A 23,566-nucleotide genomic window follows, 5' to 3' on the forward strand; every position below is an offset into this window, starting at 1 on the left:
GGATTAGAAAGCAAGAGATTTAGAAAGATTACTGCAGGGAGAGGGAGGGGAGCCAGACAATGCCAAAAAGAAAGAGAAGGGGGGGAACAGTGGAGGCCATCATTCTGTGGTACAGTGTATTACTCCTGTTATTGCTACAGAGGGACTGAGTACATGTCTGCATAAAGCCAATCACAAAAGCTGCGTAAAAAGACTTCACAGACATCCAAATCTGAACACACATCACAACAAACCCAAGAAGTGCATTACAGACGTGACAGCCAATGCGCGTTAGTTATTCATTATTCTGAAGCTTGTACGAACGCATCTGCTCACGCAGCACGCAAATCATTCAAGAGAATTCTGTTACGAAAACACATCACAGACGCGACACGTGATTCTCTTAGGTTTCAAACGGACTGTGATCTCGCGCAGGCTAGAAGTATAAAACCCTCCGCCGACCCTGCTCTGATTTTCTCCGTTCATGTAAACAACAGCAGAGCAGCGCGAGCGGCTCGCGTATTCACAACGCTACCTTCAGAGCTAACGTAGCAGGCTAGCGGCATCCATCCTATTGTGTCCTCGCCAGCAGTCCAGCAGCGCACGAGGCGGAGGGAGTATCGTCGGGACCTCTAGCTAACAGTTTGCAGGCGATAGGCCCGCTGGCTGTGTGTGCGCTTACGGCAGCCAGTAATGAATCGCTTTCATCTCCACATGGTTGATGGAAAAAAAACGATTGCAAAAACGGGGATGCGCCCCCAAACACAATATGATCATTGTACGCCAGTGCTCAATTCGTGCCATGCTACTCTTTCGCTGCAACCTGTTCAGACCCAGAGATACAAAAATGCGATAAAATATTGATATTAAAGGAGCCATAAGTTATAATAAATTACAAAATTATACATATTAATTTACTGTTATTAAAAAAAACTAATACAATTATATAAAATAAGCTATATATATATATATACACATATACACACACACAAATATATAGCAATAGTAAGTGCATATTGTTAATTAATCAGTGCTTAATTGTATAATTAGGCCACCTTTAAATTGAGTGTAACCTAAATAAATAAATAAATATATATGCATTGATTTTGAATTTCATTGCTGGAAGAATATTAATCTAAAACATAACCGTTAATACATTTGACAGCTTAAACAAAGGTCCAATAACAAGGGTTATATATTCAAACCTGCACCCTTACAATGACCTGCTCATGTATTTCCTTTTATTACTATGCCACTTACAATGTCATATCACCAAACAGACACAAAGCTGAATGTCATTACATGAGCATTGGTCAGATGTCTACTGCTGTTACAGACGTATTATTCATTCGGCAACATTGGTCAGGCATGGTCTGAAAATAATCATTTTGGTGAAGATATAAAAATTTTGTAGGATGTATACTGAAACCATGTCAAGCAGTTTTGCAGTATAATACATACAAACACCGGAGAAACAAGGTGTACGTTAGAACATACACTGGATCTGAACAGGTTAAAACATTCATAAACGATGCTAGAGAAAAGCAGCAGGAGGACAGGGTCATAATGGACAAGAGCAGAAGCCAAAAAAAAGGGTTACGTTATAAAGTTGAGGAGCGGGGAAGGACAATCCGGTCACAGTCTTCCAGAAATCGGATCAAAAGGTCCAGGAAGCATCTGTGAGACGGTCCACATGATGTTGATGATGTTGACCAAGCACTTGATCCCAGAAAGCTGCACGGGTTTTGGATTGCCCGGACCTGCTGGGAAAATACACGTGTTAATAGAGCAACAAGAAAGGTGTTCAAGGACCAACAATAGCAGTACTGCAAAGTGCGTCTCTGAGCTGTCTGTCCACATCCACCAATCCAGGAAGCGAGTGGATCCCTACATATAAAGCTGCACAGGTTTTGGATTGCCCGGACCTGCTGGGAAAATACACGTGTTAATAGAGCAACAAGAAAGGTGTTCAAGGACCAACAATAGCAGTACTGCAAAGTGCGTCTCTGAGCTGTCTGTCCACATCCACCAATCCAGGAAGCGAGTGGATCCCTACATATAAGAGATCTGATCCGCGTCCATCTGGTCTTCACAAAGCTCTTTACTCAAGCTGAGTCAGCAGATCAAAAGCTGCAGTGGTCAGATACGGCCAAACATTAGCCTTGCAAATTACTTATTTAAATGAAAATGTAGGCTACCCGTGGCGGAGAGCGGATCCCTGCACCAGATGGATGGGGAGAGAAGCAGGTATCCAGGCAACCACTTGGGTCCCCGGTTCTGCCTTTCTGACCACCTCGCTAGGATTAGACAAAACAAGTGGGGACCGGGGAAGGCAAGGAGGGTGGAATGGCTCACATTTGACTACAAAACATGTGCAAATCCTGAACCAAATGCCGAGAGTTATCTAAATAATGGCGTTATTCTAATTCGCCTGTATGCAAAGTAGAGGAAAAGAGTCACGCTAGCTTTCAGGCTAGCGCTGTGCTAACATGACTCAGAGCCTCGCTGAACGGATGAATACGGCCGTGTTCTTCGTTGTCTTTTCAAATAACCTTTAACTAATATCACCGGAGAAATTAGTAAATATTACACGGAAATGGGAAAAGCCAGTTTAACTTACTGTTCATAGCTCTCGGTTCAGAAAACACGTCTTTTCGACTGGCCCCAGTCCTAAATGTGTTGACGAGATTAATTTTACTTTTAAATCTGCACCGCGACTCTTAGTAACTAACTGCTGATTGGCCAAACGAGAAGGACTCGACAGATTTGCCCTTCATTGATAGGTTTAAGGTGTGATTGATAGTAAATCTGACCAATGGCGAGTAAAAACAAAGTGACCTGATAGCGCAAAACCGCATTAACCATTTATGGTCCGACATCTTTTTTTGTCATCTTTCATTGTCTCAATAGTCCGTACTAAACATACAGAATGATCAATATTTTGCTCAAATAATACGTATTATTTGCCAATACACGTGGGCAGAGAATAAGTATGTTTGCAGATTTTTATAAAACGGAGGTAATATGAATAGCCTGTGAGTTTAAAGGGGTTGGCTTAAGGTGTGATTGATAGTAAATCTGACCAATGGCGAGTAAAAACAAAGTGACCTGATAGCGCAAAACCGCATTAACCATTTATGGTCCGACATCTTTTTTTGTCATCTTTCATTGTCTCAATAGTCCGTACTAAACATACAGAATGATAAATATTTTGCTCAAATAATACGTATTATTTGCCAATACACGTGGGCAGAGAATAAGTATGTTTGCAGATTTTTATAAAACGGAGGTAATATGAATAGCCTGTGAGTTTAAAGGGGTCATATGATGCGATTAAAATTTCTCCTTTCTCTTTGGAGTGTTACAAGCTCTTGGTGCATAAAGAAGATCTGTAAAGTTGCAAAGATTAAAGTCTCAAATCCAAAGAGATATTCTTTATAAAAGTCCGCTTTCACCGTGGATGAAGCGGAGTCCAGCCCGGGGTCGTCACATGTGGTTTCCGCAAGCCTACCGGCCGCTCCTTCGTCGAATCCGCCGGCCGCGCTGTTCTCAAGCCCACCGGCTTCCGCTCACTTTAGCCCGCTGGTCGTTCCTCACTCTAGGCCGCCGCTCACTCTACTGTGTGCTTCGTTGTGAAAGTGAAACTACTTTGTTTGGCCTTCCAAAAGAGGACACAACTAGAAATCAGTGGTTAAGTTGTATTTACAACACTGTTCCAGAACAGTTCAACCCAAATATTCAGATGTGTGCGGTGCATTTTATGGAGGACTGTTTCCTGATCCTGGTAGAGTAGACTACAATGCCGGCTGTTCTGACTCACAGTGTTGTTTGTCATTTCTCCGATCACAAATGCAGACATGGTTTTATGTTTACGTGGCGCGATGCAACGCAATGCTTAAAAAGACAGTATAAGTCATTATAATCCATAATTATGTCCCCACTGGATGCAACAAATGCCTCGTTTATAATGAGTTTTATTGGTTTTATCTCGTTGCGCCGGGACACGGCATCACAATATGGTAGGGGCGTAATATTTCCATCACACGCTTGAGGTATTCGGCCAATCACAACGCACTGGATAGCTGGCCAATCAGAGCGCACCTCGCTTTTCAGAACGATGAGCTTTGTAAAAATCGACGCGTTTCAGAAAGGCGGGGCATAGAGGAGAAACAACAATGTACAGTATGTGGAAAATAATGTTTTTTTTTTACCTTAAACCGCATAAACACATTTCATTACACCAAATACACAAAATAATGTTCTTTTTAGCAACATCATATGACTCCTTTAAATTCACCATGAATTGAAAATCGACAGTTCTTGTTTTTTTTTAATGAAATGTTGCGTTGTTTATATTCATATGCCCTCGTAATCTTTAATCAAAATGATTTAATAACTTCAGTAAATCCATTGCATACATAACTTTTGCTAAAAGCTTTAGTCCCTGACCTGACAGAATGTTGTTGAACAGCAAAAATGATTGTCAGATCATGTTTTACATAATAGCGGTTAGTATATTGTGCTTTTTTAATATGCAATATTCCTATTGTCAAACATGAGAGGGAAAGATGAATGCTATGTTCTCACCAGTAAGAGTGCAGTAAGTGTGTGATTTTACTTTATACATCAGGCCCCTAGAGCCTAAAAATTTTTTTTTTCCATAAAATATTGTAGCGAATCAGCTCATGGGGAAATATGAATAATTAACCATAACTAGTTATAATTAACTATTCATATTTTAGATCCACTGTAGATATTTAGCTGACCATAAATAAATGATTTTAGCTGCACAATCTCTCTTATATCAGTGCAGGCGATTCCTGCAATCTGTATCAGCTACTGTTTCGTGTCTGGTAGGCAATACGCACATGGAAATTTTATGCAGATGCAGTCATAAAAAAATATCCTAGGTTCCATTTATGTTTGGGGACTTGAGAACATAGAAAATAAAGCTTGAGCATGTACTTACAATCAAATGAACCTTGTGCAGATTCTGATGTACATATGGTTTTTCAAATCTGACTGAAACACAAAGCCTTTCTAGTCATTTGTGACCAATTTCGTATATTTAAGATTGTCATGTGAATAATTAGAAATAATCTATGAATGATAGCTGTAGATGTAACTACTTTTATTTATAGTCATTAATAGATAATGTAAATATGGAGTACCTTTACTAAAATAACCAAAATCAAGATTAGAAATGTTTGTTTTTTAAGAAAACTTTTAAAAATCACATAACTTTAAATTCATGATGAAACGGAAATAGCGACAGTTCAGCAAAAGCAACAGTCTGCCGTTTTCACCGGCAGGTCCAGATATGACATTTTGATTAAACATTACGGAGTGAAGTGAACTAAAAAAAAAAAAAAAAGAAAGAAAAAAAAGAAACATGCATAGATCAGTTTTTCACAATAGGAAGAATTAATTTCATGCTGATTTTAAACACCCAATAGTTGCAAAACATCAAAACCTCTTCAAATCTCTGCCATTGAAATTCCATTGTCCTGTTCAATAACTGCAATGCAATTGTGATGACAAACCAATAAGATGCAGAGACAAGGATTCCAGTGTCTGTCTCTTTAATGTCTATTTTACCCTAACCCACATCTTTTTTTTTTTCTTAAAAACTTCAAGTATTTGTTGGGAACACAAATCCAAAAACATTTTTTTCTTCTAAAATGCAAAAACAAAACCAATTTTTTTTTTTAAACAACAAAAACAGATAACGAGAAAGTAATAACCAATCTTAAAACAACTGTTCAATCATTTTTTCAAAATAAGTCTTTAACACGAATTTTAAATTTTGAGTTTCATCTTAAAAAATGTCTAACATCTATTATCTTACGACTAAAAGAAATTCACCATTTACTTAAAATGTCCACCTTCTGTTGGGCAGTCAGTAAGACTAAATCAACCCACCGATCTTCATTCCTTCACTATTTTGCAAGCTTTTCTACCAAGACAATAGCAAAAGTGGTCATAAAAACATCAACTTAAGAAACTAAAAATTTTAACCAAACGCTAAAAAAAATTGGTCACAATACATAGGGGGGAAAACTTTAAACAACAACAAAAACAGATAACGAGAAAGTAATAACCAATCTTAAAACAACTGTTCAATCATTTTTTCAAAATAAGTCTTTAACACGAATTTTAAATTTTGAGTTTCATCTTAAAAAATGTCTAACATCTATTATCTTACGACTAAAAGAAATTCACCATTTACTTAAAATGTCCACTTTCTGTTGGGCAGTCAGTAAGACTAAATCAACCCACCGATCTTCATTCCTTCACTATTTTGCAAGCTTTTCTACCAAGACAATAGCAAAAGTGGTCATAAAAACATCAACTTAAGAAACTAAAAATTTTAACCAAACGCTAAAAAAAATTGGTCACAATACATAGGGGGGAAAACATTCCTATAATAAAATTAAATAACACATTAAAAAAAGTTTCTAAAATAAAACTCCTAATGCACTGCAATTGCAAATCCAAGTGAAGTCCATACACACAAGCATTGAGAGACATTATTGATGAGCAACAACTGCCTTGATACATCCAAACATGCCCTGCACTTTTGTTGCCACCTGGTGGTAGGAGGCAAACGTTTACAGCACTGGGCATTTTTGAGTATTCAGCTCTCTGCAAAAAAACCAGAGTCTACAGTCTAGTTCATATTGTATAATATGAAACCTGAGCTCTAGACGCGTTACTTTTACAAATGAGTCGGGGAGGTTTTAGAGGTATTACACAAACAGCAGCATTTCCCCAACAACTATCTAAAATTACCCATAAGCCACTGTCCCAACAATCTGTTCTGAAGCAAAAAAGAAAAGCAGATGGATTCAGGGATAGACTGCGGGCGCAGTGGAGGAGCTCCACACACACACACACACTTGACGTCATTCGACTACATTACAGTACATTTCTGATAAACGATTGGGTTCAGTCTATATACACCAGCCCAGTAAACTGAGAGCCAGTTGAGGTAATGAAATATTGGAAAAAAAAAAATAAAATAAGTACAACACTACACATTCCCTAAACTCTCCGAAACACAGTTTTTCAAAAAACGGACCAGACAGCTCGCTCATTCCACCATGAAACCCACGCAACTGGTCCGCCAAACACAAACACCAAACAAGTTGGACAAGACAACAATAAATTAAAAAGAGAAAATAAATAATAATCAATTTATCTTCTAAAATAAAATAAGTACAACACTACACATTCCCTAAACTCTCCGAAACACAGTTTTTCAAAAAACGGACCAGACAGCTCGCTCATTCCACCATGAAACCCACGCAACTGGTCCGCCAAACACAAACAAGTTGGACAAGACAACAATAAATTAAAAAGAGAAAATAAATAATAATCAATTTATCTTCTCTGCCTACAGAGCCTCGCCCAATCAGAGAGCAGGATATTGATAGCAATCTCGTTTGGTCCTAGGAGGAGGGCGGGACCTTTGGGAAGATGCTTCAGGTGGGGATGGAGCAGTATACGTTCCACAGATAAACAAGTACGTACATCTGTCGGATGAAAACACAAAACACCGTCACCTCTATACAGCGTTCTGATACAACTCTAAAACTCTAATGCATTTGCTCAAGGATGACGTTTGCACAGGATGCTTCATAATGTTGATAGGTTACAAAAGAAACCGCACAATAACCCCCCCCCCCCCCCCAAAAAAAAAACAAAAAACAAAATAATAACAACAGTAAAGAAAAAAATTAATAGAAAATCTGAGTGATATCGAACAGAAAACATTCAACTGAATGAGGAAGCAGTAACAAAGAAAGAAGACTTAAGAACTTTTGGTTATCAGAAGTTTAAGAATAAAACCTAAGAACCCGCAAAAAGAACACAGTGATAAAAGTCTATGGACAGAGTTTGGAGATACTCTCTGAGTAAAGATGTCTGCACGGGCGATGCTATGGACTTGTGGGCACTGTCATCTCATCCGTTAGTGAAATCATGGTCAGCGCAGTCTTGTCATTTGCATTATTCCAGATATCTGTATTGCACAACTTTTGACGTTGGCACATTTAGTCAAAATTCAACAATCCATGAGATTTTCTTTTTCTTTTTTTTTTTTTCTGTGGGAAATTCTATTTCCCGTAATCCTCAAGCACAGTCAGTATAAACGTGTTCTCAGCAGCATCAGAAGCATTATTCATCAGACTTGTGTAAGCGGAACTGGGAGAAAAAAAAAAAGTTTTTCTGAGAACTCCCCGTGTGGAATTGGAATGAGTGCTGAGAATTCGTTCAAAAGCATGTGATCCATCAAGAACCATCTTCATCTCCAATGCATGGTTGCTCCTATGATCCACATTTCCCAGAATCCACCTCATCTCTCTTCTTTCCTTGATACTTTTGAAGAATGCCAGGCTGTGGATCTGATACAGAAATAAAGAAAAAGAATGGCTTAACAAGATGGCAAAAGAAATATTGTAATAAGAATGGATGTTTGCTGAATAAGTAATCACTGACAGGATAGGATATACACACATATTATTATATATTATAATGTAGATTTATACATAAATATAAATGGCTATACAAAAAGGTTTATAGAAACCACACCACATCAGTATCAACACTCAGCATTTAAAAACAACACTGTAATAATATTTTTATCTTATACTCACCTAATGAAGGTTTTGAAGGCTGCACTCTGGGGATTGATGCACAAAGGCACTCGTTTGCCTTGCTGGTGCTCTGTTATAAAACGATGGATGAGCTCTGAGATAAAGAGAGAAAACAGGTCATCATGGGTCCTTCATGTCAAAAGATGATCAAGATTGAATCGTAACAAAGGGCCAGAGTGAGTCACCTTTGCCCTGCCAGACGGAGTGCATGCTCTGCTCATAGTTGTGACTGAAAGGTCGATCCGCAGGCGGCTCAAAGTCTCGGGTGTACACCCTCCCGCTGGGCACAGAGTAGCAGCACTTACACATGCAGGTGTGGTACCGCAGACGACCCTCATCCAAGTACGGATGAGACAGAGCGTCACTGCCCGAGATGCGCTTGGCCTATAGATGGAGACACACAGAGACAATTACCTGAGGAATAATAATAATAATAACTTCAGTCATTTTCTCTCCATAATAACAATAATAGTAACACAAATCTAACTATCTTAAACAAACAAAAAAACAATACACTACCGTACGAACGTATAAGGTCAACAAGGTTTCTTTATTATAATTTTTTTTAAAGAAATGAATACTTTCATTCAGCATGGACACATTCAATTGACCAAAAGTGACAGTTAAGACACTTAAATTGTTAGAACAGATTTCTATTTTCACATAAATGTTGTTCTTTTGAACTTATATTGAAGAATCGCGAAAAATGTATTAACTTCAGTCATTTTCTCTCCATAATAACAATAATAGTAACACAAATCTAACTATCTTAAACAAACAAAAAAACAATACACTACCGTACGAACGTATAAGGTCAACAAGGTTTCTTTATTATAATTTTTTTTAAAGAAATGAATACTTTCATTCAGCATGGACACATTCAATTGACCAAAAGTGACAGTTAAGACACTTAAATTGTTAGAACAGATTTCTATTTTCACATAAATGTTGTTCTTTTGAACTTATATTGAAGAATCGCGAAAAATTTATCAGTTTCCATAAAAATATTAAGCACTATTAAAACTATTTTCAACAGTGATAATAAGAATGTTACTTTAGCATCAAATCAGCATATCTAAATAAATTCTGAAAGAATCATGTGACACTGAAGACTGGAGTAATGATGCGGAAAATTCAGCTTTGCATCACAGGAATCAATTCAATTTTAAAATGTATTAAAATATAAAACACTTATTCGTATCAGTTTCCATAAAAATATTAAGCACTATTAAAACTATTTTCAACAGTGATAATAAGAATGTTACTTTAGCATCAAATCAGCATATCTAAATAAATTCTGAAAGGATCATGTGACACTGAAGACTGGAGTAATGATGCGGAAAATTCAGCTTTGCATCACAGGAATCAATTCAATTTTAAAATGTATTAAAATATAAAACACTTATTCTGTCAATGATGATTTACTACAATTCTCATTACTCATACAAAATCATATGAACCATACTACAAACATTCCAATTACATATATTTATTTTAACATTTGAGTAAGACGTTCAGAATATTTTTGCCATTGTATTTTCTACTAGTTTCGGGAGATTCAACCATTTATGGAAGAATGTGCTTCAAATATAAATGTTATGAAATACAGACACTCAGAAGTGTGTATATGGCCTCAAATGAACTATTAGGTATAGGCCATTAATAAATAACCACAAAAGTATTTAACCAAAATCTAGGAAGTTATCATTGTGATCTAGAAATGTCATACTCACTGGATCAAAAACTAGCATGCGGCACAAAAGATGAACAGCTTCATGTGTTGCCCCATCTGACAACATGTACAGAACAGAAAGCGAGGGCTAAGAGAGAGAAAGCACAAATAAAAGTTAAAATATTCTGTTTGATTTGAGGACAGATTTGTGCATTACATCTTTATGGAGTAATAAATCATAGTAAAGGAGGGTACTGAACTGGTTTGTGGGGTCCTCTAAGAATATGCGCTCGAGCTCCTTCACACGCGGATGCCATGGCAGTAAGAGGAGGAGTCCCGAGGAGATCAGTGATCAGATCCAACTGAGAGAAAAAGAGAGGAGGAGAAACAGAGTGAGAAATAAGACACTTCAATTCACTATTTCTCAAAATCAAATTAATTAAAAGGACCTAATTTTCTGCAAGATTAGAGTGTATATTAAAACAAAAAAGATCCGGTCGGTATGACTTTATTAATGTTTTTTATGCTCAATTTTAACTTATGTTTCTTATGCTCATTAAAGCTGCATTATAAAAATAAATAAATAAAAAAACAGTAATACTGTTATTTACAATTTAAAATCATTGTTTTCAATTTGAATATGTTTTGAAATGTAGTTTATTCCTGTGATGGCAAAGCTGGATTTTCAGCAGTCATTACTCTAGTCTTCAGTGTCACATGATCCTTCAGAAATCATTCTAATATGCTGATTTGCTGCTTAAGAAACATTATTATTATTATCATTATTATTAAATGTTTTTTTTATCCAGTAAAGGGTGATAATATTTCCCAGGATTCTTTAATAAACAGAAAGGTTAAAAAAAATAAAATTAGAAAAAGTCTGTCAATTCTGGTCAATTTAATGCATGAATACAACTATTAATTTATTTCAAAGATGTTACTGTCCCCAAACTTTTGAACGGTAGTGCACATCATTACCTGTTGTATGGGGCTCTGAGCCTGGAAAAGAATACGTCTGCCAAGCAACTCTGCGAAGATGCAGCCTACAGACCAGACATCTATCGACGAAGTGTAATGGTGGCATCCCATCAGAACCTCCGGAGCACGGTAATACTGCGTCACTACCTCCTGGGTCATGTGACGAGAAGGATCCGGTTCCTCCACTCGCGCCAGGCCAAAGTCACAAATCTAGATGAGAAAGAAAAGTGACATTTCTCAATTTGCCATATTTGATAGTTCCATTGCCCACTTTATTATTAGATTGAGTACATTTGATGTATACATGTGCGGTATTGTACCTTAAGCAGACAGTTGCTGTTGACCAGCAGGTTCCCTGGTTTGATGTCTCTGTGCAGAATGCCTGCAGAATGCAGGTACTTCAGCCCTGGGAGAAAGAGAGAGGGATAATCTCATTAAGGACATTGACAGAAAGAACAATACAAACAAATCACACAACAAAACACCAACTTTCTTGATTAGGAAACTAATACTTCCTGCACTTGCTAATACCAACACCCGTGTTGTTAGAGGTGCTTTGCCTCCACTAGTTCATGGTATGGATGAAATTGGAAGGGAGGAACACAAAACAAAAGGTAATATATCTAACAGATCTGGTTCTTTTTCATAATAAATGTACTGTTTTTCTAGCCAAATTGAAATAAATAAATAAATATATATAAAAACATTTGTTTAGAGCATTTTAATACAAATAAGCACAAGTCAAACTGCGATACTGAACAGGACCACAGGGAGATGGCTAAAGACCACTAAACCTGCTGCCTCGCCTCAATTGCATATGCTACAATATGGATCCTTTCAGAAACGCTAAACCACGACCCTTACTGTAAAACACTCTTCTTTTGCCAGCATCAATTATTATAACATTCGCAGGATGACTTTTGACGACTGGTAGTATAGTGTTCAGTGCATGCACACGGTTTGTTTGCGCATCAATATTAACGGATGCGTGCGTGCCAAATTTACACATACATATATATATACACATACACATACACACACACACACACACTACCATTCAAAAGTTTGGGGTCAGTGAGATTTTACATTTCTGAAAGAAATTAATAGTTTTACTCAACTATGACACATTAAATTGATCAAAAGTGACAGTAAATACAATTTTAATGATACAAAAAAAAAACGTCTCGTTACGTATGGTAACCCTCGTTCCCTGATGGAGGGAATGGAGACATTGTGTGTAAGTTCCGACACTAGGGGTGCTTCTCAATTCTTATTTGTGCATCCTCGTTTCCTTTCCTCACTTCCTTTCCTCGCGTTTTAGCTCCACCCCTTCAGGATGCGTGGGAAGGACGCAAGGAAAAGACGCGAGGATAGAGGAATTGAATCAAGTGAAATTACATATCCTTGCTCCCTTTAGCATCACTTCAAAGCGTCGTCAATTAATGATGACTCTACACCGCTGGATTTAGCTTGCACGTCGGCATTCTTGAACATTAGAAATAATTATTTATATTGTAATAGTTTCGACCTCCACAAAATACCACATTTGTCCGTATTTTTTATATATATTACCAGTTATTATTAACAATGAATTATTCCCAGTTATTAACGGTTTTTATTTGTTGTATAGTATTACAGTTTGTTTCATTTTCTTTCATTTTCTTGTGCTTTGATATAATTCTGCAAATGTCCTACATGAAAGTAATTCTCTATTCTCTATTAACCAATATAAGAGGCATTAATTTAAAAATTAAAAGCAATACGCCATTAAAATCAAGAGACGTAAATAAACAATCGAAATTAAAGACACTGTCAAAACAAAACCCACATTTACAATAACTTCATGCTTAATACTCACATTTATGTGTGTTTGTATTTTCTGCTATGGTTAGCACTTGGTGCAGATGTGAAGGGGGAGGAGAATTTATACATGCATCACGTTTAGTCGATAAAACACTTCCTCAAAGGATACACCCGTGTATCCACGCTCATGACTCCTCAGGAAGCCTCCTCTTAGTTGCACCTCCTTGCCTCCTCGCAGTGCAATTAGAAAATTGAGATGTCCTACAAGATGGCTGAGCTCGATAGGTTTCCAGGTCATAGGATGGAGGACAGAGGAGCGAGGCAACAAGGAGGGATATTGAGAAGCTCCCTAGGGGTTGCTCTTGGGAGCCCAGACACCTCTGACATCATTGAAAAAAGGAAAATGAAATTGGCGAGAAAGATTTGCATAGCTGGCCACGCCCCAGACATCCGGGTATATATAGGCCAGCGTGGCATTTGCTCACTTGTTCTGTTCTGAGTCGTCGAGAAGCATCTCAACCCACTCAGAGGCAGTTCAGAGTTGTGGCAAAAAGGACACAACGTCTCCATTCCCTCCATCAGGGAACAAGGGTTACCATACGTAACAGAGACATTCCCTTTCAGTTGGTCACTTCGACATTTTGTTAAAGTTCTAACACTAGGGGTCCCTATACTAAACGCCACAGGTGCTGAACTGCATTGTGAGTGCATGGGGGCACAGAGGTTGACAAGCCCAGTGTGTCACAACCAAATGCACCTCTCCTCCTTGTAACCATCCAACACCCAAGACCTTATGACCTCACTCTCCAATACCCAGGAGAGACACCATAAGGCAGGTCACCTCAGCCGGAACCTTTTCTCATTCTAAGAAGGTAGGGACAAGTAACGGTTGAAAAGTCCTGGTTGTTAACAATGGGAAGGTGTCTGTTTCCCAGGTAGGGAAAAGACACTATGGAGACCACATCCTACCCGAAGGGGAGGTGACATGTGGAGACCAACCTATAGACTTACTGAAAAGAAGTACTACATAGGGAAGATTTCTGTGGTGGCCCCCACATAAGGGAAGAGCTACCAAACACAGAAACAAGCGGCAGATTTACTGTCAGTCTGGGGGAAACACTGAATCCTGACGTGACATGGCAAATAGTAATATACATATGGGGCCACGACATGCAAGCTCTACACCCTACCAGCCACCTGAATTCAAGAGCTAGTGCTCAAACTCTGGATGAGACTGGTTTCATACGCAGGTCTTAGAATCTGGCAAATGTATTAGGTGTAGCCCAACCTGCAGCTCTACAAATGTCCACTAGTGAGGCACCATTTGCTAAAGCTGATGAAGCAGCAACGCCCCTGGTCGAGTGCGCCCTCACTCCCAGTAGGCATGGTAAGCCTCTGGCCTGATAAGCTGTACGGATCACATTCACAATCCAGTGGGAAATCCTTTGTTTGAAAACAGCATTCCCCTTCTGCTGACCTCCAAAGTAGATAAAGAGCTGTTCAGACAGCCTGAAACTCTTGTGTGTGTTCCAAATAGATGCACAGGGCTCACACCGGACACAACAGAGACAGGTCAGGGTCCCCCTTCTGTGGGGGGATAGCTTGCAAGGTTACCACCTTATCTCTAAAAGAAGTGGTGGGAGACTTGGGCACATATCCAGGACGGGGTCTCAGGACAATGTAAGAATCTGCCAGCCCAAATTCCAGGCATGATTTGTCAATGAAGAGGTCTTGAAGATCCCCCACCCTCTTGATAGAAGTGAATGCAGTGAAGGCTGTCTTCATAGAGAAGGCACCAAGTCCAACTGTCTCAAGGGCTGAAATGGATCTCTCTGTAAGGCCTGAAGGTCCACTGAGAGATCCTAAGAGGGGATGAGGTGTGGCCTTGGAGAATTCAGCCTCCGGGCGCCTCTTAGGAACCTGATAACCAGATCGTGCTTCCCCACCGATCTGCTATCTACAGTCTCGTGGTTTTCTGCAATAGCAGTCACATACACCTTGAGTGTAGAAGCAGACAGGTGCTTGTCCAGGCCCTCTTGGAAGATGGATATCACAGATCAGATAACAAGAGATGGCGGACGAGTTGTGACATGCAACGGGAGCGGACCATCCCAGGCGACAAACAGATGGAGGCTGCTGCTTCAGAGGTGCAAGAACAGAACCTGACCCACGCTGAGGCAGGATGTGTCTATTGGCATTTGTTTCTTAACTGTGGAGAATAGCTGGGCAAATTCTTCAAAGGTGTCACCAAAGAGGCCAACCTGGGAAAAGGGGGCATCAAGAAAGTGCACTTTCTCAGCATCTCGCATCTCTGCCAGCCTGAGCCACAGGTGGCACTCCTGAACCACTAGCACAGCTATCGCCCTCCCCAGAGCCTGCGCCGTGACCTTCGTAGCCTTGAGGGCATAATCGGTTGCTGAGCACAGTTCCTGCAAAACCTCTAGGTTGGGACCACCCTTGTGCAGTTATTTCAATGCCTTGATAGACCTGCAGGATGGCCATGGCATGCAGGGCGGATGCACCTTGTCCAGAGGCCGCATAAGCCTTCACCACAAGGGATGAAGAAAACTTAAAGGCCCTGTACGGGAGTCTCGGACGGACCCGCCCAGTGACAGCATTTTGCGGGCAAAGGTGCACCACAATCGCTCTTCTCCACCTGGGGGACCTCCGTATAACGACTCGCTGGACCCCAGTCAATAGTTGTGAGGACGGAGGAGCTGGTATATCGTATCCTGGCCGAAAAGGGGGCCTTCCACAATTTTGTCAGTTCCTTCTGCACTTCCAGGAAGAAAGGAACTGGGGCTGGGTACGGTTTAGTGTCACGCTCAGTACCCCAAAAAAAATCATCCAGCCGAGAGTGCTCAGGACAGGGTGGAGGAGTCCACTCGAGCATGATGCTCTTGGCTGCAGGGCAAGCATGGCCACTATCTCAGCGTCTGCCTCAGACTGAAACTCGGCACCTGAGGGCACCAGTTCAGTCGAGTCATCAGCTACTGATGGGTCTAGGCTGGCCTCTGATCCTGCGATCAACAGCTCATTCTCTTCATGAGCCTCAAATGAGAAATTGAACTCGCCCTGAGACAAGCTCTCAAACTCATCTGGAAGCTCAACCGGAGGACACGAAGCGTAAGAAGGACAAGAGGTCCGCGGGGATTCACCCGGCGAAACTACTCTCGCCTCACCATGCACTTCCCCGACGCACATTGCTGTGGCCTCATACTTGGAAGTAGAAGGGCCAATTCTTTTAGATAATTTACTTAAAGAAATTTCATTGGCCTTTTCTCAATGATGTCAGAGGTGTCTGGGCTCCCAAAAGCAACCCCTACTGTCGGAACTTCGACACAACTTTGAAGTGACCGACTGAAAGGGAACTTCCATTTCAAATACATGCTGCTATTTTTAACTTTATATTCATCACATAATCCTAAAAAAGGTATCCAAGTTTTCACAAAAATATAATTATATTATAAATTATTATTAAAATAATTAATTAGAAATGTTTCTTCCAAGTTCCAAATCAGTATATTAGAATGATTTCTGAAGGATCATGTGACACTGGAGAAATTAGTAATAACTGCTGAAAATTCAGCTACCACAGAAATTATTCAAATATATTAATACATAAAACACATTTAAATAGCAGTAATATTTCACATTATTACTGTTTTACTGTATTCTTGATCAAAGAAATGCAGCTTGGATGAGCATAATAGACTTTTTTCAAAAACATCTTACCAAACCCAAACTTCTGAATGCTAGTGTATAAAATAAAGTCTTACCTAAAATAATAATAAAAACAATAAAATGACCGCAGTCAGGGTTCCCACACTTTCATGAACACCAGATTCAAGGACTTTTTAAAGCACCATTTATTTTATATCAAGCACCTATCAAATTCACACCCCAGCATATGTAGTGTCATGAAAGACATTACAGTACTTAACATTTCACTTACACTTAACATTTACATTAAAAATTTCAGAGTAATGTTTTGAATGTGAAGGTTTCATAAATTTAGACTGTTTTGAGCATTTGTGTTCAAAGGAATTTAATGAAATCCATTTTAGTCAGTACTGGTAATATTCAAATACAGTTTCTAAAATATTGATAAAATATGCATCTAACTGGTTTTATTTGAAAGATAAAATTTTATTAAGATTTAAATTTGAAAGAATTTCTCAATTTTTAAATGAATAAAAAGTGGTTAAATGTTGTAATAACATGGTAAAACCTCTTAACATTAAACATTTGCACATTCACTCAAAAGAGACGCTACTCATTAATAAATAAACTCAAGTCAAAAAAAATTTGTAAATTACTTTTTATTGTAAATCCCATTTTTTCATCTTTGATTTAGAGGAATGCAGCTGCTCAAAGCGTCAATATTTTTTGAAAATATTTCAGGCATCTATCTCAACACATGATTCATCATAGGGGCTATTATGTCCTTCCTGACGTACTACATTACAGTAGAGCATCTGCGACTATGATCATTGTACTATTGCTGGGAATCAAGCATATGTTATTTCTTTAAAAGCAGCACGAAAACAGTAAAAATTGCACATCAATGAAAGTCATAAATCTTTACCAGTACTGTGAAATGTACTGCTACAGAAATGAAAGGCATTTTTACTGAATTTGCAGCTGTTGTGCATTGTTTTGATTTACAGGGGTATTTTCTTTTTACCTTTGCAATGGCATCATTTTCATCTGTCAAATTAAAAAATTTATGTTTATAAGCTTTTTAAAATTTCGATTTAAAACAATATAATATGAATTAGAATGAGACAAATAAGTTACCAATCATATGAAATTAGTATTAATAAAAATGTATTTGTACTACAGAGGGTGCACAGAAGAACACAAAAGTGGCTTGAAGGTACATTTTCAGATGTTTAATGGGGCTCAAAGGTGGCATGAGTGCAATTAAATTCATAAATTCATGTGGAGATTAATGTTAATTTACTTAAATTTTGAATACAGAAATATTAAATGATTTAAATAACTAAAATTATACCTAAAAATGAAACTGAAACCGCCAGCAGGTGGTGGCAAGTCACTGATTTTATCACTGAATCATTCATTCAATTGATTCGTTTGATCGGCTGATTCATTCAGGAATGAAACAAGTCTTTATGAATGGGCAATCATGAATCACTGACTCACTAGATTCGTTCAAAAACGCACTTTCATTCATGAATGAAACACCGCTGTGTTTGCTTTTAGAGATGTGCAGCGGCTGAGCTGTTACTTTATTTGGAACTATTTCCGTTGATGAAATAATGCAAAATCAGGCAGTACTTGTTTATTGAACTGTTGTATTAAATCAATATAACAATTGCAAATTCCCTTAAAAGTTGTCACTTTCCTTATCGATATCTGTGGGCACACAGAAAATGAGAGCACGCGAGACTCAAGACTCAAAAGCATGTGCAAATGATACGTTCCATCATGTCATCGTGTTATAAGTGCGGAAATTTAGCGGGAGCGGACTTAAGAAAACTGTCCCACTCAGGGCTCTAAGCTCCGCATCAACACACAAGTTTTTTTTCCGTGCTACCCCATCTCCACCCCGCCGTTTCGTTGTCTTTGACAGAACATATAAGATAATTTATGAAATGGCGTCATAAACAAACTTTATTTCAAATTTAATTCAAGCACTTATGTCTGTTTTCAAGTACTTTCCAGGCCTTGAATCCATATGTCTGAAATTCAAGTACTTTCAAGAAGCGTGGGAACCCTGTGCAGTGGACAAGCACCAATAAGATGATATGACAAACCTGTGGAATCACACATCGATCTGATCTACAGCTGCATTTACTCTTGTACTCCGCTAATAGTGTGGCAACGTTTGTACAACATTTTATGTACACTGCATGCTATTGGACTTTGGTATTCAAAGTATTTCACAAGTACAATTCCATTAATTAGTATTGTCATCTCTACTCTAGATTCATTATACACATACTGTAAATACAGCCTCAGCTAGGGGATTCATCGGACTCTCCCAGCAACAAAAGTGAAAATGGCCCCAAACAAGATTAACAGTTCAGTGGGATTTTGCGAATAAATTTTATTTTCAGAACATAAGATTAAAGCTTCCCAGGTCGATTACAAAGTCAAATATAATCCTATTCTGCACAAAACACATTAAACTGTCATCTGTCCTGATTAAATACTCCAGACCCCCCCCCCCCCCCCCCCCCCCCCCCGTTTATTTTCAGAACATAAGATTAAAGATTCCCAGGATGATTACAAGGTCAAACATAATCCCATTCTGCAACACACGCATATAACACATCAAACTTTCATCTGTCCAGATTAAATACTCCAGATTCCCAAAATTTAAAAAAAAGAAGAATGTAATCCAAAAGTGACATATGCCCATGTGAACTCACCCCTGAGTATCTGGTAGAGGAACACCTTGATGTGATCGGTGGTGAGAGGCTGAGGGGAAACGATGACTTTATGTAGGTCACTCTGCATGAGCTCAGTGATCACGTATCTACACCACAGACCCAGTTAAGAAAACAACTGACCTGCAAAACATCTACAGCCACCATAACAATATCTGCTATGAGGAAAAATAAAACATGTTGGAAACTAGTAATGGGTGAAATAAAACATAAAATGTATATCTCACAGTACGTTAAGAGTAAGAGTAATTTTATAGCACCAATTGCATGTGAATTACCAATGAAAAAATTACCAGCCATATTTTTTACTAGCCATAAATCTGTATTTTGCATTTTGAATTTTTGCATTTTACACTTCCTTACACAGTTATTGGCAAATTTACTAGCCAAAGCTAATTTTCACTTGTGTTTGGCACTTGGCAAGGTGTTAAAAGGTTAGTTCACCCCAAAATGAAAATTCTGTCATTAATTATTCACCCTCATGTCATTCAAAACCCGTGAGACCTTCGTTCATCTTCGGAACACAAATTAAGACATTTTTGATGGAATCTGAGAGCTCTCTGACCCTCCCATAGACAGCAACGCAACTGAAATGTTCCCAGTCAAAAACGTAGCAAGGACATCGGTAAAACAGTCCATGTGACATCAGTGGATAAGCTACGAGAATACTCTGTGCGCAAAGAAAACAAAAATAACAATTTATTTAACAATTCTTCTCCCCCGAGTTACGTCTTCTGCCATTTTGGAGAGTACCCAAGAATGTAATCGGCTTTGTTTACGTTAGGGGTAAAGCGCGCGCATGAACGTAATCGGCATAATCAGTGTTGTTTATGCTTATGGTAAAGCGTGCGTATGTGTTGTGACACTCTCCAAAATGGCGGAAGACAGAAACTCGGGGGAGAAGAATTGTTGAATAAAGTCGTTATTTTTGTTTTCTTTGCATACAAAAAGTATTCTCGTAGCTTCACAAAATTGAAGTTGAGCAACTGATGTCACATGGACTGTTTTACCGATGTCCTTGCTACGTTTCTGGACTTGGGAACATTTCAGTTGCGTTGCTGTCTATGCAGGGTCAGACAGCTCTCAGATTCCATCAAAAATATCTTAATTTGTGTTCCGAAGATGAACGAAGGTCTTACGGGTTTGGAACGACATGAGGGTGAGTAATTAATGACAGAATTTTCATTTTGGGGTGAACTAAACCTTTCATTTTGGACCTTAGATGCAAACCAGGACATTCACAACAAATTAATAAGTGCAAAAACAGCTTCACATTATACTAAAGTTAATATTATAAAGACTCCAAAAGATTCACATTCTAAATTCTGAGCCACTGCAAAACAGTCAATACATACAAACATACATTCAATATTAATACACTAAGTTGCTCTGCAAACTGCAATCAACTAATCTCTTTACACTGTATTTTCCCTTGTCTTCTCATTTTTGTGTCATGTTCTGGTCTGCCACTTTCCCACTGATAATGTAAAGCACAATACTTATAGACATGCAAATACAGCTACTGTACTGCGGTTTAACGTTTTTCCCAGATCAGATGACATATACTTTAAAACACTCATAATGGAAACAAACCAACTACTCCAAGGGACAGTTTACCCCAAAATTAAAGATCTGTTATTATTTACTCACCTTCAAGTTGTTCCAAACCTGTATGATTGTCTTTCTTCTGTTGAACACAAAAGAAGATATTCTGACGAATGAGGGTAACCAAACAGTTGCCGGTAGTCATTGATTTCTATAGGGTTTTCCCCCCATACTAAGGAAGTCAATGGCTACTGGCAACTGTTTGGTTACCATCATTCCTCAAAATATCTTCTTTTGTGTTCAACAGAAGAAAGACACTCATACAGGTTTGGAACAAATTTCTTCAGATGAACACAAACTAAGATAATCCACCTCTGAAGCCATTGATTCATCAACTGGGGTCATTTGGATTACCATTGTGTTAACTTGTGTGGTTTATGAATCTTTGGGGGTCCCATACACTTGCATTATATGGACTCAAAGATTTTATTTTTTCCAAAAAAATAAAATTATTATTTTTCTAAAAAAAAACAAAAACAAAGTCAGTCAGTCATACATCTTAGGCCCCGTTTACACTAGTGCGTTTTTGTTTTAAAACAGCGTTTTGAAATGAAAATGATCCTCGTTTTCACTGCGTTTCAGAAACGATCTCCGTCCACACTACACAACCAAAAACGCATGTCACATGACCATTCATGTAGGTACAACAATGAGCATGATGTTATTGTTTACACGGTTGTCAAGGATACGCAGAGCAAATGTGGGCAGCCACACCCTCGTTTTCAAAAGTCTCCGTTTTGGTCCATTTACACTGAAACGCAACCCCAGAGTTTTCAAACTAAAACTGGGTCTGCAGCATTTTCGAAAGTCTCCCGTTTTTGAGGGTCGAAAATGCCAGAGTAGTGTAAACAACAGGCAAAACCGTAGCAAAAGTTAAGCGTTTTAAAACGAAAATGCACTAGTGTGAACGTAGCCTTAGACAGCATGAGTAAATGATGAGAAAATGTGGATTTTTAGGTGGAACATCCCTTAAATCCCCTTAGTATTGAGGCATGAATAGAATAAAAAAATAAAGTTAAAAAGTATCAGAGGGGAACAACTTGAGGTGAAATGTGAGCCTGAAGGATACATCTCCTCAAAGCAGTCGATTTGTGGAGGTTGGAGAATGTCAAGGGCAGAAAGCACCTGCCAAAGCAAATTCCCATCATTACAAAAAACATGCAATCAAGTTCCAAAACTCTGAAAACACACACACTTATCATCTCAATATACCCATTCTTTCATTTTATGCCCACCCACCCATACATGCATGCATGCGTGCTTCCCTTTTCCATCTGCAAAACTTACATTGTCATGTTTAAAGAAACACAGCATCCGGAGTTCCCTGAACACACGTTTGCAGGAGACCAGGTTCTGGAAGACATTCGGCATTTTTTTCAGAGCCACCTTACGTCCATCCCGAGGGTCCGTCACAGACCTATCAATGCAAAAGGACAGCCAGAGTGTGTAATATTTAACCCAACAGACCAAACTTTGGGTTTAGTCCAATTTTAAATAAACTTTAAAACGTATTGAAATGGAAAATAAATATTTTACAATATTACTGTTCTTACCGCATTTATAATCAAATAAATGCTGCCTTGGTGAGCATGAGAGACTTCTTTAAAAAAATATCTTCTAAAAAACGTACAGATCCCAAACGTTTAAACGGTAGTGTAACTACATGACAGATGGTCATCATGAATCAGTATGCTGGGATGACAGGAGGACTTACCAGACCACTCCAAACGCACCATAACCGATAGGCCGATCAGGCTCCATTTCAGCAGGACTTGGAACCTCACTTGCTGGATTACTGTGAGGTTGCGGGATGGCCGCCCCTCCGCCTGTGCTGCCCCCGAGTGACGCCGGGTGCCTGGGAGTCCCAGCAGGTGCGTTGGGTCCGGTCGGATTTGGTGTAGCGCTGAGGCCCGTTGAGGTAGTCCCGGTCGTGGTGTTGACACAAAAATACTTGTGGCCTAACTCTGATCCAGGGAACAAGTTACCACACACTGTTGGCCGAGAGGATCCATGGAAAGCCATCCTACATCAAAACAAACACAGGTGAGGAAATGTCATTAAAGTGATTGTCCACCCAAAAATGACAATGCTGTCAGCATTTGAAGATAGCTCAGTTCGCGCTGATTTCTATAGTATTTTTGTCCATACAATGGTCAATGGGAACCGAAACTATTTAGTCTCGGTTTAGAAAAAAAAAAAAAAGCAAAACAGATTTTGAGTGACATGAGGGGAAAAAAATCATAAAAATGCGGGATGGCCGCCCCTCCGCCTGTGCTGCCCCCGAGTGACGCCGGGTGCCTGGGAGTCCCAGCAGGTGCGTTGGGTCCGGTCGGATTTGGTGTAGCGCTGAGGCCCGTTGAGGTAGTCCCGGTCGTGGTGTTGACACAAAAATACTTGTGGCCTAACTCTGATCCAGGGAACAAGTTACCACACACTGTTGGCCGAGAGGATCCATG

General features: G+C 39.0%; 2 protein-coding genes and 1 long non-coding RNA gene across 3 annotated transcripts in view; 1 reads left to right on the forward strand and 2 right to left on the reverse strand.

Moving 5' to 3' along the window:
- LOC107582906 (protein FAM57B-like) overlaps positions 1-2,686 on the reverse strand; it is a 16,366-nt gene extending 13,680 nt beyond the window's left edge. Inside the window, exons 1-2 of the mRNA XM_016268934.1 lie at positions 2,600-2,686; positions 1,580-1,742 (exon numbers count right to left, since the gene is read on the reverse strand). The gene's annotated coding sequence lies outside the window, so the exon portion shown is untranslated. The remainder of the gene's footprint in view (positions 1-1,579; positions 1,743-2,599) is intronic.
- Positions 2,687-6,075: 3,389 nt separating this feature from the next.
- Positions 6,076-12,538, forward strand: LOC107582868 (uncharacterized). The gene is made up of 3 exons (XR_001608984.1): positions 6,076-7,004; positions 10,355-10,358; positions 12,529-12,538. It is a non-coding gene; the product is annotated as an uncharacterized lncRNA (long non-coding RNA).
- On the reverse strand, positions 8,204-23,132 carry LOC107582859 (serine/threonine-protein kinase NLK2-like). The gene is made up of 11 exons (XM_016268874.1): positions 22,825-23,132; positions 22,398-22,527; positions 22,180-22,235; positions 19,488-19,594; positions 11,607-11,692; positions 11,287-11,496; positions 10,569-10,670; positions 10,370-10,456; positions 8,822-9,020; positions 8,637-8,730; positions 8,204-8,384 (listed from the first exon to the last, which is right to left on the reverse strand). Exons 1-11 carry the CDS (start codon positions 23,130-23,132, stop codon positions 8,336-8,338), a joined length of 1,428 nt encoding a protein of 475 aa, XP_016124360.1. The 3' UTR covers positions 8,204-8,335.
- Between the last annotated feature and the right edge of the window lie 434 nt (positions 23,133-23,566).

This window comes from Sinocyclocheilus grahami, unplaced genomic scaffold, assembly GCF_001515645.1.
Source record: "Sinocyclocheilus grahami isolate Dianchi unplaced genomic scaffold, SAMN03320097.WGS_v1.1 scaffold48.1, whole genome shotgun sequence".
NCBI classification, from domain to species: domain Eukaryota; kingdom Metazoa; phylum Chordata; class Actinopteri; order Cypriniformes; family Cyprinidae; genus Sinocyclocheilus; species Sinocyclocheilus grahami.